A 16,763-nucleotide genomic window follows, 5' to 3' on the forward strand; every position below is an offset into this window, starting at 1 on the left:
GAGACTACCATGGTTGCTTAATTTTTCAGAAATGCACAAAATATTTCCTTGATTGGGTTACAGGTTTCAAGAAGTGGGAGCCCAATTTCATCCTGAACCCGTGCAGGGCGTTCTGCATTGAGGCACTAAATGCACTGGCAGTGACCAGACAATGAGAAATAAAGAAATATATGTCTTTTGACCTGGTGAACTTTATACACACACAAAAAAGTTGCCTGTTTTTACACGTGAGAGTAGTTAAGTACATTCAGTGTAAAAACTGTCAGTAAGGTGGTATGAAAAAGGGGGGCCTTTGGAATGGGACAGACCTGCCTTTTCTTAGTCATGAGACCCTGAGAAATGATCTGATCTCTCCAAGCCTTAGCTTACAGATCTACAAAGCAGAGATTGTGTCAACCTCACCAGAAAGTTGTCACAAATGTGCAACCTACAACACAAATCACGTTCACTAAATGCCCCTTCCCTTTCTTCCTGCAAATTCATGGCCAAAGGGCTTCTTCTCTACCTTTTCTCTCACTTCTTCACACCAAAGAGGTGAAAAAGCATGGCAGGTACTGTATCCAAATGAGTGTGATTCTTGAAAGCAAGCCCTCCAATGCAAAGAAGCATAAAATACAGAACATTCAATGCTTTCCACCTCAATGTCCAAAGGGAAGTGAATCTGAACCTAAATTTAACCAGCCCAGCTATCCTGTGGGAATATCAATGGCTATAGCAGAAAAAGGTTTTTCTAGAAAGCTTCCACAGAGGATGCCAGGGCGGCAGCATGGCACTGACTGAGAGAAAAAGTAGCTCTGCAAGATAAGAGCAGGTAATGGATGAGACATCCAGGTGGTTTGCAAATCACACAAATGCTTTAAGATGATGACCACTGGTGGAAGCCAGGGAGAGGGCATTTGAGGGATTCCAGGAAGTAAGCATGGGGTGTTACTAGAAATGCTCTGGATTTATCTGACTTGAGAGTCAGAAAGGACTGCAGTCCCTGATGTAGGACTGTAAATATCCCTATAGTCAAAAGAGCAGGGAAACACTATACCAGGGGGGCGAGCCAGCAGTCAAGCCCACGGGAGCTACATCAGAAATCAAGAATTCAAGCTATGCATCTGAGGAACGTTTGACCAGGGGTGTAAAGAAAGATGAATTCAACACAGGTAGGAGGCCCATGCAAAAGGCAGAGATTACCACTGGCTGGGATGGAGTATTATTCTGGGACAACCACATCCACGAACAGAGTGCTTTATAGTCCCCAGGGTCAGGGCTGTGACTCTGCCAGTGGACAGTGGCCAAGAAAGCTTCTGGCCAGAAGAGGGGAGTGAGAAAGTTATGGCATGCTGCAAGATTTTCTAAAACAAGAGAGAAACAAATAGCTGTGGAGGGACTTGTGCATGGTTCCCACAGAGGAGGGGACACATTAGGACCTTTACACTGTCTCCTTTCAGATAATCCCGGCAAGTTGGATAAGCTCACAGAGCCTGCTGGTCAGCCCCATCTCTCCCTCCTCAGATGCACTGTGGTTATTGGTATCTTTTGTGTCTGGGTTCTGCCTCTCCCAGCCCCTAGCCTGGACCTGGCTAGACCAGTGAGAAGAGCAGCTTCCTCAGATCCACAGAGAATTGATTCTGATAATGCGACATCTAGAATGGCCCAGATGTGGCCCAGGGCCCTGCAGTAGGCTTCCAGCTTCAAAGTCCTGCTGTGCCATGGTGGTGGTCAGCATCCCAGACTGGCCTGGGTTTCTGCCTCACTCACCAGCATTCTCAGGGGGTTCATTCCTGACTCTTCATTGTTCTCTGGGTTTTGCTCAGAGTGAACTAATAACTATTATCTACCTGGAACCTTCTGTTGCTATATTTAGTTTTAGTGGATTAGGCCTGATTGGCAGACCCGCGTCCAACATCACACAGTACCTACCCACCTTGGGAACCAGCCTAAGGATGGGTGGTAACCATTCCAGCTGCCCACTGGCTTTCCTTTCCTTTCTTTAAATCCACTGAGGTCCTAATATGTTTCTCATTAAGATCTTCTGTAGCTACTAAGTACTGGAAGTAGCAATGGAAAAATAAGTAACCTGACAATTTACTGACATATTTTTGAATTTCTTTTGTCCTAGGTGTGTATGTCCTTGACTTGCATCCTTAGTTGTCAAATTTGTGAAAAAGAGAGTCACTTAAAATGTAATAATTTATGCTAATGTATCATCACATATTAATAACCTCTGAGGAAAACAGTATCTAGAAATCAAATAAATTTCCATATGTAAATATGTAATTACTATGGGAAACAGGAAACAGGCTTGTAAAGAAAAATGTAGGATTAATAATTTGTTTCTTCATATTGGAATTGATAATGAAAATATAGATTATTGCATGGTTATATTCCCTTAGTATAAACTGTACATCTTTCATATTAGTTAATAAATAAAAGCAAAACATTTGATACCACTTGCTCTTGTTCCTGTTTCAGAACATTCTGTAGTAGTTTCTGCTTGGTACTAAATTCTTGATGTAGGCTTTCCCATTTCATTCTCATCTGGTCTTCAGCAGGTGACTTCTCTCCATGCATCCCCAACTCCTGGGATAATACATCAGGTTTTTCACTATTAAAAGAATAAATAATCTAAGTTTACAATGTGTGGAAAAAGGTGACAAGTTCTAGGTAAGTTATCGTGTATACTAGATCTGGCCTCTAAAATTGGTACCAGACTATTTTAGATGTTAGCTTACACTTTAAAAATATAAATTGCATAGAAAAGTGGAGACTAACCATAAAACAAGTATATTCTTACCCATAATTACCTATGAGCACACTAATAATTTAAAAATGCATTGAAAATAATTTTCAAAGTACTAAAGATAAAAAAATTATAACTTTTGGAATCAGAAAGCATATGATTGGACCAGTATCCTTTGATAAACGGCCCACAAATTCATAAGCCCTGAAAATGCTGCTGCTTAGTCTCCTGAAAGATTTTACCCTGAGTTCGAAGAGAATACTACAGACCAGGTTTCAGGACATGAAATAGGAGGCGCCCAGAGCGTGACAGGAAGCCCTTAAGGCCAGGCAGCAGTGGCGTCTGATCAGGAAAGACCCGGTGTGGGAGGTGAGACAGATGTGGGTTAGAATCTCTACTCTGGCACCTTTGATTTGTGATGAGTAATCGGCTTCACTTATTTGAGCCTCAATTTCCTCACTTTAGAATTCAGATAGGATCTATCTTGCACCAGTATGAGAATTAAGCTTAGAAAAGATAAGCATTATGCTTCTGACCCTCTCTGGCAAACAACAGCCACTCAAGAAATGGGCCTGATGCTAATGCTGAGAATCCGGGGGACCCACGGTCCAACAGATCCTGATGTGTCAAGAGTTCGGAGGTCCTAATTAGAACCGTGTCATCTGAACCACACTGTTGATAGTAATTATTATTTTGACTTTTGCTCAGATGAAAAACAAAGTTCATTGGCAGCATTAATACTATACACTATTCCTAAGCCAATTCTCAGAGTAAGTACTGAATACAATGATTTTTTATATAAATCTGTTGAAATTAGTCCTAAACAATTTTCTCTAAGGCAATGATGCAGGAATTCTTCTAGGGTATAACTTAGAGAATCTCTCTCACCTGTGCGCTTAGAGACATGCAAGAATGTGAAGTTCAACAATGCTACTAATAGCAGAAAAGAAATGGTAACAATGTAAACACCCATCAATAAAAAAAATGCAGAAATAAGTTATTTTCACAAGATAAAATACTGTTAAACTCTTAAAATGAGAGAACTAGATCTATATGTATCAACAAAAATTGATCTAAAAAGGTAATGTTGAGAGAAAAAAAATGCCAAAATAAAATTGATAACTCCAAATTAGTTTGTTATATTAGTCTCTGGACTTTTCTATGTGTGTGTGTGTAGTGTTTTTAAATATTTTTTTTAACAAAAAACAAGTTTTAAAGTTCCTACAAAATTGAATTTCTTTATTGTGCTGTCATTTGTGATGGTGAACTTCAGTGCATCCCTTTTCATTCACTTATGTTTGCATAACAGTATAGTATAATAATGTTCTTTTAAAAATGTGTCCTTTTTCTTTTGGCTTCTGGACATTGCTCCGTTTAGTTGTTTGATTAGTGTATTTACCCAGCAGCTTGAAAGTCATGGCTGGATTGAAATCAACTAGGTTTAAAGGTGACATTTCTAATGAATTTGTATAAAGAGTAAGGAATTGCGTAGAGATTAAGGAATTCACTTTGAAGTGAATCTTGTACAGAAAGCCATCCTCTCACTGAAAATTCTCATAAGATATTTTGTACTGAAAGAGCAATTTATCACTATTTGTCATGTGGGTCCTTTCCAAAGCTAAAAGACAGGGGGAAAAAACATCATGGAAAGAAAATTGCAGAAGATTCCTACTGTTCTATTTGTGACTATTTGTGACTATCTATACTCATGATAAGGAGGCAATGTGTGTGTGAGTTCTTTGTAAAAAAAGAGCTTGGAAAAAATATTCAGAAAGCTACGAGGAGAACTGGAAACAAAAGAAAACTCAAAGTAAAGGCAAGTCTAGACCCAGGTAGCTTGGGAGGAAGAAAATTTCTCATTTGGTTTTCATGCAGACACACCTTTGTGGCCTAATCAGCATTTTATAGCATAATGGACAATAGAGATTTTTAAACCCCGTTACATTGTAAAACACAATGTTTACAGTTTTAGGGTCATTCAATGGGATTACTGACTATAGATGTCATAACAGTATCCATTCCTGTTCTTCTAAATTGACATTTATTAGTGATATCAATATTTTTTTTATTTTGTTTTTTCTTGAATGTTTTCCTGTTTCCTATGTTTTGCCTATTGCAGTTAACATTTTAGTTTGGTTTCTATCATTCTGCCCTTGAAATTCTTAAATCTATATAGATATATATATGTCACTGATGTCATATGTCAGAAACATTATGTGAGCATTGATTAAATTTTTTAAAAAGTGAAAGAAAAGTCTCTATTCTGCCCTCTCTAAAATTAGACTTGGTAATGTACATTCCAGTCTTATCCATATTTATGCTATACATTCTATTTTACATCATATTTTTACTTAGTATCACATATACATTTTTTGATATTGTCTTATACTTTTTTATTATGACTAGGTATAAAATTCTTAGGCTCTTTTATACTAGTGGGCATTTCTGCCTTTTCAATATTTGGTATTATAAGTAATACTTGAAAAATCATTTTCATAATATAAATGTTCAGAAATGAGAACTCTGGAGTCAATGGAGTTAAAGCTATTTACCATATTACAATTGTGAAAGGATACTACTAAATACCACATGAACACAGAGATTTTAATGAAATGTTTTCTTAAAAGTTTCAGATTTCAAAGAAAAGTTTTCCTACGTATCTTCTCAGCTGACATTCACATCTTTCACAACCTTTCTTTGGTGAAGGTGGTTGATTCTGATTGAATTGATAAGCAAATTGAGGCTCAGAACTGAGTTACTTTCCACTGGTGACAGGTGTAGAATTGGAATCAAACCCAGACCTGATACAAAACACGGGGGTACTTCCCACTCAGCTTCAGTTCTTTTTCCTTCCTACCTTTAAACCAGGATCTTCAACTTGAAAATTCTCCAACTTTCTAAATTTGTCTTTTAATAGTTTACTTTCCTATGGATAAAACTTTCAGTCTCCACTCCAAACCAGAACTGAAAGCCCAATGACTTTTCAGGTAGAAATTACAGAAATAGATCCTCAAGAAAAATCAAGATATTTAGTAGGCATATGCATTTATTTTTTCAGAATAATATTAGGAGAAGATAAGCTCCTGTACAGATAATGTTTTGCAGTGAGATCTGATCATTCATGTAGAAACACCGTGGATCTCATTTTACAAGGCACTTCTTTTTTTATTCTTAAAAATGTGCTCATAAACATTTCTGGACAGATATGCTGAGCAAAATGGAAAGAGGGCAAACAAGTGAGCCACCATAACTCCTAGCTATACACTGCACAACAAAATGTTCAAAGTGCAAATTTAACACCATAAAGTGAAGACAGAATGATTACATTTTTGGAGAAGATGTTTAAAATAAAATTTTGAGTGAGAATGTTTGCATTTCTTCAAGTGTCACAAAAACAGAAGAGCACGTTAAAGTGTTTCAAACATACCTAACACCACCAGGAGTCTCTGCAGCTGAGTGCTGGGTTAGAATTTCCTCTCCACGACTGGCTACTGACCGAAGGAGGTTCTTCTGCTCTTCTAACTCCTGTTCCAACTCCTGCTCAAGGAAAAGAACAAATAAAAAAAAGTCCTTGTTACTTTGATTATTGTCTATAATCATGATTCTGTGTCTAAAAAATACTCGAGAACTTTTGCAGTAAGTTTTTAAGTTTGCACATTGCATAGAGAGTGTGGTTTCAGTAAATGTCCAGACATGTCTCCAAGTACTCTTTCTTTGACTTGGATAAATGATTATCACTGAAAAATCTTGGGCAAAAAAGTTAACAGTAAAAGAAAAGTTTGCTGGGCAATGGTGCCCTCAAGTGGTACAAAATGCACTTTCGTTTTTCAAAATCAATATTGCCCAGGGCTAGCTAAGATGGATTCTGGAGAGCCCAGCTCGTAGTAATTCCTCATCCACTCGATAAGTGGATAATCAGTGGAGTCAGTTTTACTTTTTCATTATTTATGATACATGTCCTTACTGTTTGAGAAAATTAAATATTTTAATATGCTTGATACCTAAAGTTACAGTACTGAGAAATCATTCCTATTCATTAAAACTCATGTGATTCACTAGGCAATTAATTTATAACCTATTTTGTGATGGTATCTATTTTAAAATGGAACATTAACTGCATTTTTCTAAAAAACATGTAACTCAGACTTTTACCAATTCTCACAGGCCTTCCTAAGGTTTTTAATTCCATAAAACAGAGTTCAACTGGGGCAAATCTGAAAATAGAGTAGGTAACCTTGATAAAGGCAGATTATAAGTGAGTTGCACTATTTGTAAACATGAGCACAAGCTTTTCTCAAAGACTAGACTTTGAAATGACTGATCATTCCGGCAGTCACAAGTACACTGAAGCAGTGAAAGCCAGGTCTGGCTTCTGTCCAAAGAGAGGATAAGGGGCATTCTGTCTTTAGTACAGAAGTAACTTGTCTTTCCAAAACACTTCTCTCAAGGTGTTTGTTGGCAGGTCTGCAAGTGAAGGAGAGATGGGAAATGCTTTACTTTCTGTTGCTGGAGACTGCTCTGCCGCTGGAGGGTCCACGTGCTGCGAGCTTGGGCCAGCCACTCCTGGACACCGGGGCTCTGGGAGGCAGTGAGGTCAGCCTCTCTCTCCTCCTTCTCGTGTGCCGTTCCCTGCTTTTAACGAGGCAGAAATCAAGAGTCATCCTACCCATGGGAAAACCTTAACCAAAATGGAATGACAACTACTTTAGTGTGGTCTGTGAAATGATACCAAAGTGGCTCCATTTGGATGTGAAACCACATTAAAAAAAAAAATGGTAACATAAAACCCATCAAATTTATGGCACTCGCAGAAGGGAGAGCAATAAATAGATGATTATACTCAGAAATATTTGAGGGAGAAAACCATCTATTTAGAGGCAAGGCCTTTAGTAGACTGATGTGGTCTCTAGATATTTCATAAGTTTTCCCACAAGAATATATCTCCAGATCTCATTCTTCTACAATAACCACCAGGACCAACTGTACTGCTGTCTGTTGCCATTACTAGCTTCCATAAATTTTGGCTCAAGGAGAAAGACAAAAGTAAGTTCCTATCACCTAGGAATTATGCTTTCTGCGTGGTTAATCCAAAGGAATTTGAAAGGCCCTAAAATACTGCGTATCACAATGTAGTTCTGAATGGGAGCCTTTCTACTTACATATATATGCCAAAGGATAAATTACACAATTTTAATATAACTCAATTTGCTAAATATGTATTAAGCATCACTGTGTGTCAGCAGCAGTTCTAGGCACTGGAGTTTTCAACTAGGCAGCAGCCAGACAAGGGCCCTGCTGGGTAGACAGTAAGCAAACAAGAGAAACTGAGATGGCCGTAACAGCAAAAGGAGCGTGAAAGCAGACAATGATGGAAAGTGCAGGGGAAGGGTTTCTCAGGCTGGTGGGCAAAGGCACCTTCAGAGGAGACGCCCTCAGGAGGCCTGAACAGTGGGAAGCCACCGGCCTGGCGAGACCTATGGGGAGAGCCCTACAGGCCTAGGGAACAGTTGGAGCAAAGACCATTAAGGAAAGAAACCTGGCATCTTGGAGCGATAGCAGCAAAGGGGCCAGTGCGGCTGGAGCACAGGGGAGCGGGAGAGGCAGAGAGGAGGGACACGTACAGGTTACTTACACAGAGGAGTCGCCCAGCCACCTAGTTCCCAAGCTGCCGCTCCCCTGTCCTTCGGTTCCTCTCTGCCAAATCTGACCCTGAGATGGCATCCAGCCACTCCAGGTCATCTGGCCTGGCTGCCAACAAAGACCCTTCTCTTTCTTCTTATTTTCAGAATGTTACATTATTACAAGGAAGTGAGGTCTGTTTACTCCCTTGTCTTACTCATTCAAATCTCTTGATTAAATTCTAAAAGGCTTGAGATAATGCTGAGATGATCAACTTTGCAATGCTGTTATCATTGCTTAAAGTGAAGTGAAGGGAACAGTGAAACCCACAGGTCATAGGACAGACAGTCCTCCCCCAGATGCTGCCCACCGTGGCTCACCGGTACTGCCTTCCTTTAAGACAATCCAGGTCTCCAGCAAAACAATGTGGTTTAGACAGAACAATGCGGGTGCCACTGGTCTAAAATGTTGTATTAGCTCTTCCCAGGACCTTCAGAATGGGCGAAGTTCAATATACCCCCACTCTTCCAGGAATGCCTCTCATGGTCAAGCAGTAAAATACACAAAGTGAGGGTGAGGGGTAGTTGGTGGGCACACCTCCAGCACTGAAGCCCATATACTTGTGCACAGAGCAGATTCCCTCCCATCTGGGAATGCGCCATCCACCCAGAGTGAGCTCTGGAAGAGGCTGGCTCTTCTGGTGAGGGAAGAGCACAGGTCAAAAGGGACCTGTAGGGGATAACCCCAAAGAAGTCAGTGTACAAGGTGGAGCTTGTACACCCAGTGGGAGCTGCTCCGACTGACAGAACAGTGGCCATACCATGACCGGATGACTCTCTTCCATGGCATCTAGTCCCTTCCTCTCTGCTCTGCTCTTCGGCAAAGGTTTGTTTCAGAGCCCACCCTGAGGACTTGCACGGTAATGTCTCAGGGCACCACACTCCACATTCACACAGGTTACTACTGTCTGCCTGAAAGCTTTCCTTTCAAATTCCTCACACCAAACGTGTGCTTGGAAAAATGACAAACTGAAATGTTGACTCTTAAGAACAGCTTAACCACTTTTACATGCACAGACACACATTCAGATTCTAAGACTGTTTACTCCCTTGTCTTACTCATTCGAATCTCTTGATTAAATTCCAAAAGGCTTGAGATAATGCTGAGATAACAAGGGGAGTCATATTAAACTAACTGAATCCACAACCATAGAGACAAAAAACTTCAGCAGCATCAAAAGTAGATGCCTACTGCTTATTTTCTATGTGGTTAGGTTCCATTTTTCAGTTTGTGAATTTTCTGACTGATTTTGTCATTTTGAAACACAAGGCCTGGTTCACAGGAAGCAGCAAATGATTAGGAATCCAATTCAGATTTTATTCCCTTTCCCCTTGGGATGAGAAATCAGTGACAGAGGAATAAAATAATGGTAATTACGTCCTGGGAGGTCTGATAACAGTTTTCCTTCCTACCTGGGGAAAAGGAAGTAAGGCTGCTTCTGTCCCCAGCAGTGTTCCCCTTGGGTGGGGCTACATAAGCTGTTTATTTTGGAACTACTAGAACAGTAACCATTTTGCCAGGAACATTTCTTGGAAGATTAGTGAGGATTGGGGAATGTTAAACATTGAATAGAACATGTCTTTAAAAAGCATTTCATTATTTACAGAGGATAAAACGCTCTGCTCCTTCAGAGGGGGCTACTGTGTGAAAATGACCTAAACTTCTTTGAAAAAAAAGATACTACGTAATTTAGGAAATGGTATTTCATGCCTGGAAGTTGGTGTGCCTTTCTATAGAGAAGGAATCTATTTGTGGAGGGGAAACTAGAGAGGCTGGTTATTCTTTGATATGCACATAAGTGCGGTTAGTTCAAAAGAATGGCTGTTAACAGATATGACCAATTTATAGATATGTAGCACTAAGAAAGGTGTGCTCATGGCCACACAGACTTAGGAAGATAGGCCTGCCCCCCTAAATATGCAAACCTCAAAGCAAAGGGCATAGCCTCACTGACACCAACATTCCAGGGACGATTTTTCTTTTTCCCATTTAATGTTAGTTAATTTCACACAAACTCTGAGTTTTCTACACAAAGGGAAATGATCCCTTTCATAGAAATAATAATGTAAAATAGGGCTTGTATTTCTATGGTTGGAAAAATAATCTCGTCAAAAACTCTAAATTATATAAAAACAAACCCATCAATGTTTTATATGCTGGAAACTCATTAGATGAAAGACGACAGAATTTGTAGATATTTTAAAAATAAACAACGACCAATCTCAAAGCAGTAAAACATTCCCACATTTCCCCATATTTACACTTTATATAACAGTATCCTCAGGAAAGCTTGCACTTGTGGGCAGTCAGGGCTTAACTGGATCTGACGCATCCCTGAGGCCATGGGCAGGATCTGCTGGGCTCAGCCCAGCCCTGACCAGCCTCAAACTTAGCCTTCCAGCAAGTCAGAAGACCCTTGCCTCCCAGAAAAGGTGGCTTGCAAACAATTGGTTGTTGCTATTCATCATTACAATCAATGAAATTCGAGCACTTACTATATGCACTTGCATTAAATCATCAGGATTTTTGAATAGTTAAATACTACTATGTTCCCTATTTTACAGATGAGAAAACTGATCTGTAAGAAAGGCTGAGGGATGTTCAAGTCCACGTCACAGAGTTAATAACTTGTGGGACCAGGATGGGGAGACTGTGACACAGTGACACAGCAGCTCCAAAGTGAGGACCACGAATAGGGCTTTTTGGATGTGTCTGGTTTGGCTCATAAATTATTTTAACGTTTTAAAATTAAATGTTGATGCTTTAAAATTGGTAGATTTTAGATCTAAATCCAGATTTCCTTGCTGTGGAGGATCTAGCGATACTGCCTGTCAATGTCTGCAGGATGAGAACTAGTGCTGAGTAACAGCTGCTTCTCAGACACGAGATCAGTCCGCTGAGGGCCTAACGGGGCCTGTTTCCCTCGCTCACAGTTCCTGGACCCTGGGGCCTTGGGATTTGCGCCCCGTGGAATCCCTACACCTGCTTCCTGTGTATCAGGCAGCCCCTTCCCCTCGGGGGTAGGGCACAACTGGAGCTCTGTGAATGCCAACCATCCCAGAGATGAAACCTGGAAGTCTTTCCCTTGGTTCGCTTTCTTGAGAGGGTGAGTTCATGGACACACCACCACTGGAAATAAAAAGCATTACGCATCTGACTGAGAGTACCCTTTTATAAACCTACCTGAATTATTGTACATCTTTATAGTTAGAAAGCCATTCTAGTTTTTATTCAATTTCAATATTTTGAACATGTTTCATTTTTGCTTTAGTTCGTAAAGCAGATTGCGAGTGCATTTTAAAGCATGTCAATTTAAGGTGAAAAGTTGCATTTTGAATTTATGTGCTATTATTTATCCAATAGCGAGTTCAAATACCTTTGCATATATTCATTGGCCGTTTGCATTTCTTTTTCCTTTGGATTATCTCTCCATATCTCTTGTCCGTATTTCTCTTACGTGACCTTTTCTTACCGATTTACCAAAGATTTGTGGACATTAAGGGATTAGCTCCTTATCATGGGAATTGCAGTTTCTTCCCTATTTGTCCACATCTTTTAATATGGTTAATATTTTTTGGTCATAGAGAACTTCGTCATTTTATTTCTTTCACATGTTTACTCCATATCTTATTACTTATATGGTGAGTTGTATTTTATCCACTGCTTTGAAATGTCACCCCATGTGTTTATCAAATTCCCTTAACACTGGGGAGTCCTTCTGGAACATTTATTCTGTTTAATTTTTTTGTTCATCCACTTAATATGCCAACACCAAACTATTCTAATTATTGTAATATTGCATTTTAAGATAAGACTAACTAGCCCCTCATAAACTTTATTTTCAGAATTTTATAGGTATTTTTGGATTTATTCAGATAATATTCAGATAATTCCAGGCCAACCTGGTATTTTGTATCACTTTGTCATAGTCCAAAAATATAGTTATATTTAGTGGAGAAAAAAATGACAGAAGAGGAAGAATTAGCATCTTTAAAATACTGTGTTCCTATCAAAGAATAAAGTTTCTCTTTTCTTTCTCTCACCTGTTTTTTGTGTTAGGTTTTAAAATGTTATTTGTTGAGATTCCACATAGCTCATATTTTATTGATATTATAGATGGAAATTTATTGTACATTATACTTGGTTTTTGTACATAGGAAAATTATGGATTTGCTATGTTATCTTTTTCATAGGCCAGTCATCTTACTAAGCAATTGCTTCTAATAGTTTTCTGTCCATTAGGTCTGACGTTCTAGATCATATCACCATATAATTAGCAATGAACTAAAAATATGTAGCTTAGTCTGAAAAAATAAGCAATTGCAGTAATGTCCATTGTTTCCATCACGATATTTGCACCTTATCCCTGCCAGTATCTGTACTCACAGATGTTTCCCTCCCTCCTGACGCTGTACTTCCAAGAGCACAGCTGCTCCTTTGATCATAGCCTCTCCCTGCTACATCAGGAGATTGTTCTTGAAATCTCACTCCTTTCTCATCCATTTCCCGCTGGGTTATCTCCATCTGCATGTGAGCATGTTGTCATTCTTCTGCTCTTAAAATGAGTCAAATTTCTCTTAACGTGCTCCTTAGACTCATCCCGTCCCCCTGCTCCCCCTGCAGTCCTCTCCTCCCACACTTGCTTCCATCTCTAGTGCTTTTGGCCTCCACCACTCCACAGAAAAACAGCTGTTGCTGAGGTCGCAAAACATGCAGATGTTGCAAAGTCCAGGGGCTGGTGCTCAACCCTCATCTTACCCCCACTGATCTATAAGAGGCTTCCAGGAACCAAACCTCAGTCTTCTTCCTACTCCACCCGTTTCTCCTTTTTACTCTCTCTTGTGAAGTCTTCCACATCTGCCAAACTCTTACTGATGCAGTATTCTGCCTTGATTCTAGGGCCTTGGTCTTATCTCTTCTCACTCCCCTGTCATCTCATCCAGGCCCATGCCTTTAAGGACCATCTCGAGGCTGATTACTCCAGTCTAGGTCTCTCCCATGAATTCAGCTGCAACTTGGCATTTAATAGGCATCTCGGTGCAAAATTAAATTACTGACCTAACTGCTTTTTGTCCTCCCCATATCTGTTCCTTGGCTACTTTCCATCTTCTCGATTATCCTAAATCTGAGAAGTCCTCATCAGCTCTACCTCTAACGCTGGACCTCCCAACTGGTCTCTCAGCCTCCACCCTTGTCCCCAACAATGGTTAAAATCTGACCTTGTCACTCCTCTTCCTGAACACTCCCAAGGCTTCTCATTTCCCCCAGAGTAAAAGCCAAGGTCTAGGCCTACAAGGTCCTTTGCACCCTGGGCTCCCTGTTCCCTATTTGGCTTCATTTGTCACCACTCTCCTCTTGTTCACTCCACTCCAGCTGCACTGCTGAGTATATAATACTGCATTTTAGTTTTATTTATGATCTGTCTCCCCAACCATAATCTTTTGAAGAGAGGAATATATACAGATATATAGACACAGATGAGATAGCTGTTTTCCATGCTCCCTCACTCTATCATATAGAATAGTAGCTGGCACACAGTAGCTTCTCAATAAATATTTACTTCATTTTTATACAGGTTAATAATAGTAATACCTGAATTTGTAGAGATTAAAGAAGAACAAAATTAAACTACTGGGCAATAACAGTGTGAAAGATGCATGAAGATAAATCTGAGTGAAAGTGTTTTAAGGTTTTAGGGAAGTGTTCTAAGGACGTGAAGGGGCACTAGATAGAAACTTAGAAGCTATTAGGTATGCATGGTAAAAAAACAGACTGGAAAAAAAAACAATGAAAGCATTCAACCACTTAAAAAGAGAGGTTAAAAGGGAGAAAGAAGAATAGAAAGAGCAGGACAAGATTAGAAAACCAAAATAAGATGAAGTCCAGACATATCAGTAAAATAACAATGCACATAAATGGACTAAACCCACCCTTTAAAAGTCAGAGATTTTATGATTAGATAAATGTTCAAAGCCATCATAATACAGCTAAATGTTGTTTCTAAGATGCAAACCTAAAACATAAGGACACGGAATGGGTGAAATCAAAGTAAAGTTAAAGGATATGCCAGGAAATATTATACCAGGAAAATTCTAGTACCATAAAAAAAAAATCTAGTACCAAAAAAATCTAGTACCATAAAAAAAAAATCTAGTACCAAAAAAAAAAAATTAGGGAACATGAAGGTCTCACCGTGATACGAAAAATGTTCAAATTACATGGAAAATATGAGACGTCCAAAGTTATGGGCCCTAAATAAAAACATATGAGTATATCTGAAAAATGGAATGTAAGAGACATCAAAGGCAAATGTCAAATTGTAACCGGATATCTTTATGACCTAATTTTAAATATTGCTTAAAATGATATATTTGCTAGATTTGGGTATTATTTTCATTTTTTTCTCCTACACTGTAATCTGGTCTATGGATTCAGCTAGTCCTTATAAAACTTATTTGAAAACCTATGCCAAAGTTTGTGAACAGCAGGTCTGTATGTACTATGCATCATTCCCCAGCTTTTCCTTTATATGGCACATGTGTGGAAAGGGCATGCATGCCAGGAAACCAAGCGGTCAGCGGTTTGCAGCACTGCCTCGCTGTCAGTCGCGGGAGCCTCACCTGGATGTTGAGCTGTCTGTCATGCAATGCTCTCTGCAGCTCCAAGAGACTCCCTTTGAGAGTTCTTAGCTTCACGGCCAGCTGCTCAGCCTCATCCTTCGTATGAGCCTTGCCCTCCAGCATCAGGTTTTCATTGTGGACTGAGAGCTCTGATAAGGCCACCACCTTCTGCTCTATTTCCACCAGCATGTTCTAGAAGAACAGAAACCGTCATGAAATTCACACACCCTGCCAGACTCTGCAGAGACCATTTCTCACAGCGACGTACACTTCCTTAGTCTTTCATCAGAGGAACATGTCTTCATGTTTTTTCCTACAGCCTTGAAGGGTTCTATATAGAGTTTCAAATCTTGAGTTTCTTAATTTTCTGAAAAACATATTGGAAAAACACATGGAAAGCACATTTTATACAGCCAACAGATAAGCGGAAAAGACCATGTCTCAGTATCATCCTAATGTCATGGTTATTTTATTACTTTAGTGTTAGCTAATACTAAATGCATCAGTTAATCCTTTTCTTGTCAATGTAAAGAGAATTCTCTCTTTCAAAGCACTGCTTCTTTGGCTTGAATTTTTTTTTTCTTTTTACAGATTGTGGCTCTTATTTCTTGATTATTATTTTATTTTATTTTTATATGACTTATTTTTAACCTTACAGCTCTTAAAGTTTTTCCTAAGAGTCTAACTTTCACTTTCTCTCTAGTACTACAAGGTTTTCCTCTAAAATGGAGGTTAAATCTAGAGAAGAAGCAGAATAGCCTCCTGTCTTCCAAGGTAAGATTTAAAACAAAACCCAAAACAAGAATCAAAAAAGAAGATCAAGCAAAACAAATAACAACCATTTTATTTTCTACAGAGATCATGTTTTTATATTCCTTAACTCTGAACTCTGAAATATACTTTCTAATTTATGTTCAATCAAAAAATGTATTGAGGAGAAAAGATATATTTTATATCCCTGTGCAAAAATCAGAATGGCTGCCATCAACTTTAAAGAATACAGGTTTGAACCAAAAAATGGGAACTAAATGGAGGGATGAAAAAAAAATGAAATGGGGCTTGAAGGATGATTTCCTGAGGATTATTTTTGAGAAACTAATATAATTCTGTGCAGGACTGACTTTTTAATGAGGCATAGTGCTGAGGGACTATAATGCGTTTAGGGGCCCAAGAAAAGGTCTTCATTTTAATTTCTTTAAAAATCAGAAGAAAAAAATGAATATAATAATAGTGGGTATACAATAATGAATCTGCCCTGGATTATACATAAGTCCTTGCACCAAAACATTTATAATATAAACACTAAAATTTTTGGTATTTTTATGGAGGAAGTACTCAGGCAGGGCCCCCAAATCCTAATATGGCCTTAATTCTGTGTAGCAGCCAATTATAATTACATGACTGGCTTACCTACTAGACTGGAATTGACCAAAACACCGTTGTGTGCTTGTGTGATTCCATATGCTTCTAAGTTCCTAAAAATACTATCAGAACACTACCTTAATACTTTGTAAAAGCCCTGAAATATATTATCCGAATTATGGCCTTTATTCGTAACTGTAAAAATAGAGTTATCCAAAAGGAGAGGTGGGAGTAATGATAAAACATAATTTTGAAATGCTGATGCATGTGGTAATTTCAAGCGCTGGAAAGGAATGCTAAAAACAGGTGTCTCCTTTCGGAAAAGAAACTTTAGAAAAGATGATATAAAGAATAGAAAACACTCATGTAGG

At 38.9% G+C, this 16,763-nt stretch overlaps 1 protein-coding gene across 13 annotated transcripts in view; it reads right to left on the minus strand.

Annotated features, from left to right (window-relative positions):
• Positions 1-16,763, minus strand: part of SYNE1 (spectrin repeat containing nuclear envelope protein 1) — a 418,491-nt gene that overhangs the window by 112,340 nt on the left and 289,388 nt on the right. For 9 of the 13 annotated variants that reach the window (XM_073219768.1, XM_073219776.1, XM_073219775.1 and 6 more), the window contains 4 exons: positions 15,031-15,222; positions 7,229-7,363; positions 6,159-6,268; positions 2,440-2,596 (listed from right to left, as the gene is read on the minus strand). In XM_073219768.1, the coding sequence (XP_073075869.1) occupies positions 2,440-2,596; positions 6,159-6,268; positions 7,229-7,363; positions 15,031-15,222 (594 nt within the window). The remainder of the gene's footprint in view (positions 1-2,439; positions 2,597-6,158; positions 6,269-7,228; positions 7,364-15,030; positions 15,223-16,763) is intronic. The other 4 variants (XM_037023240.2, XM_073219769.1, XM_073219774.1 and 1 more) reach the window with 1 other exon arrangement.

The sequence above is a fragment of the Manis javanica genome, chromosome 13, assembly GCF_040802235.1.
Source record: "Manis javanica isolate MJ-LG chromosome 13, MJ_LKY, whole genome shotgun sequence".
Taxonomy (NCBI): Eukaryota; Metazoa; Chordata; class Mammalia; order Pholidota; family Manidae; genus Manis; species Manis javanica.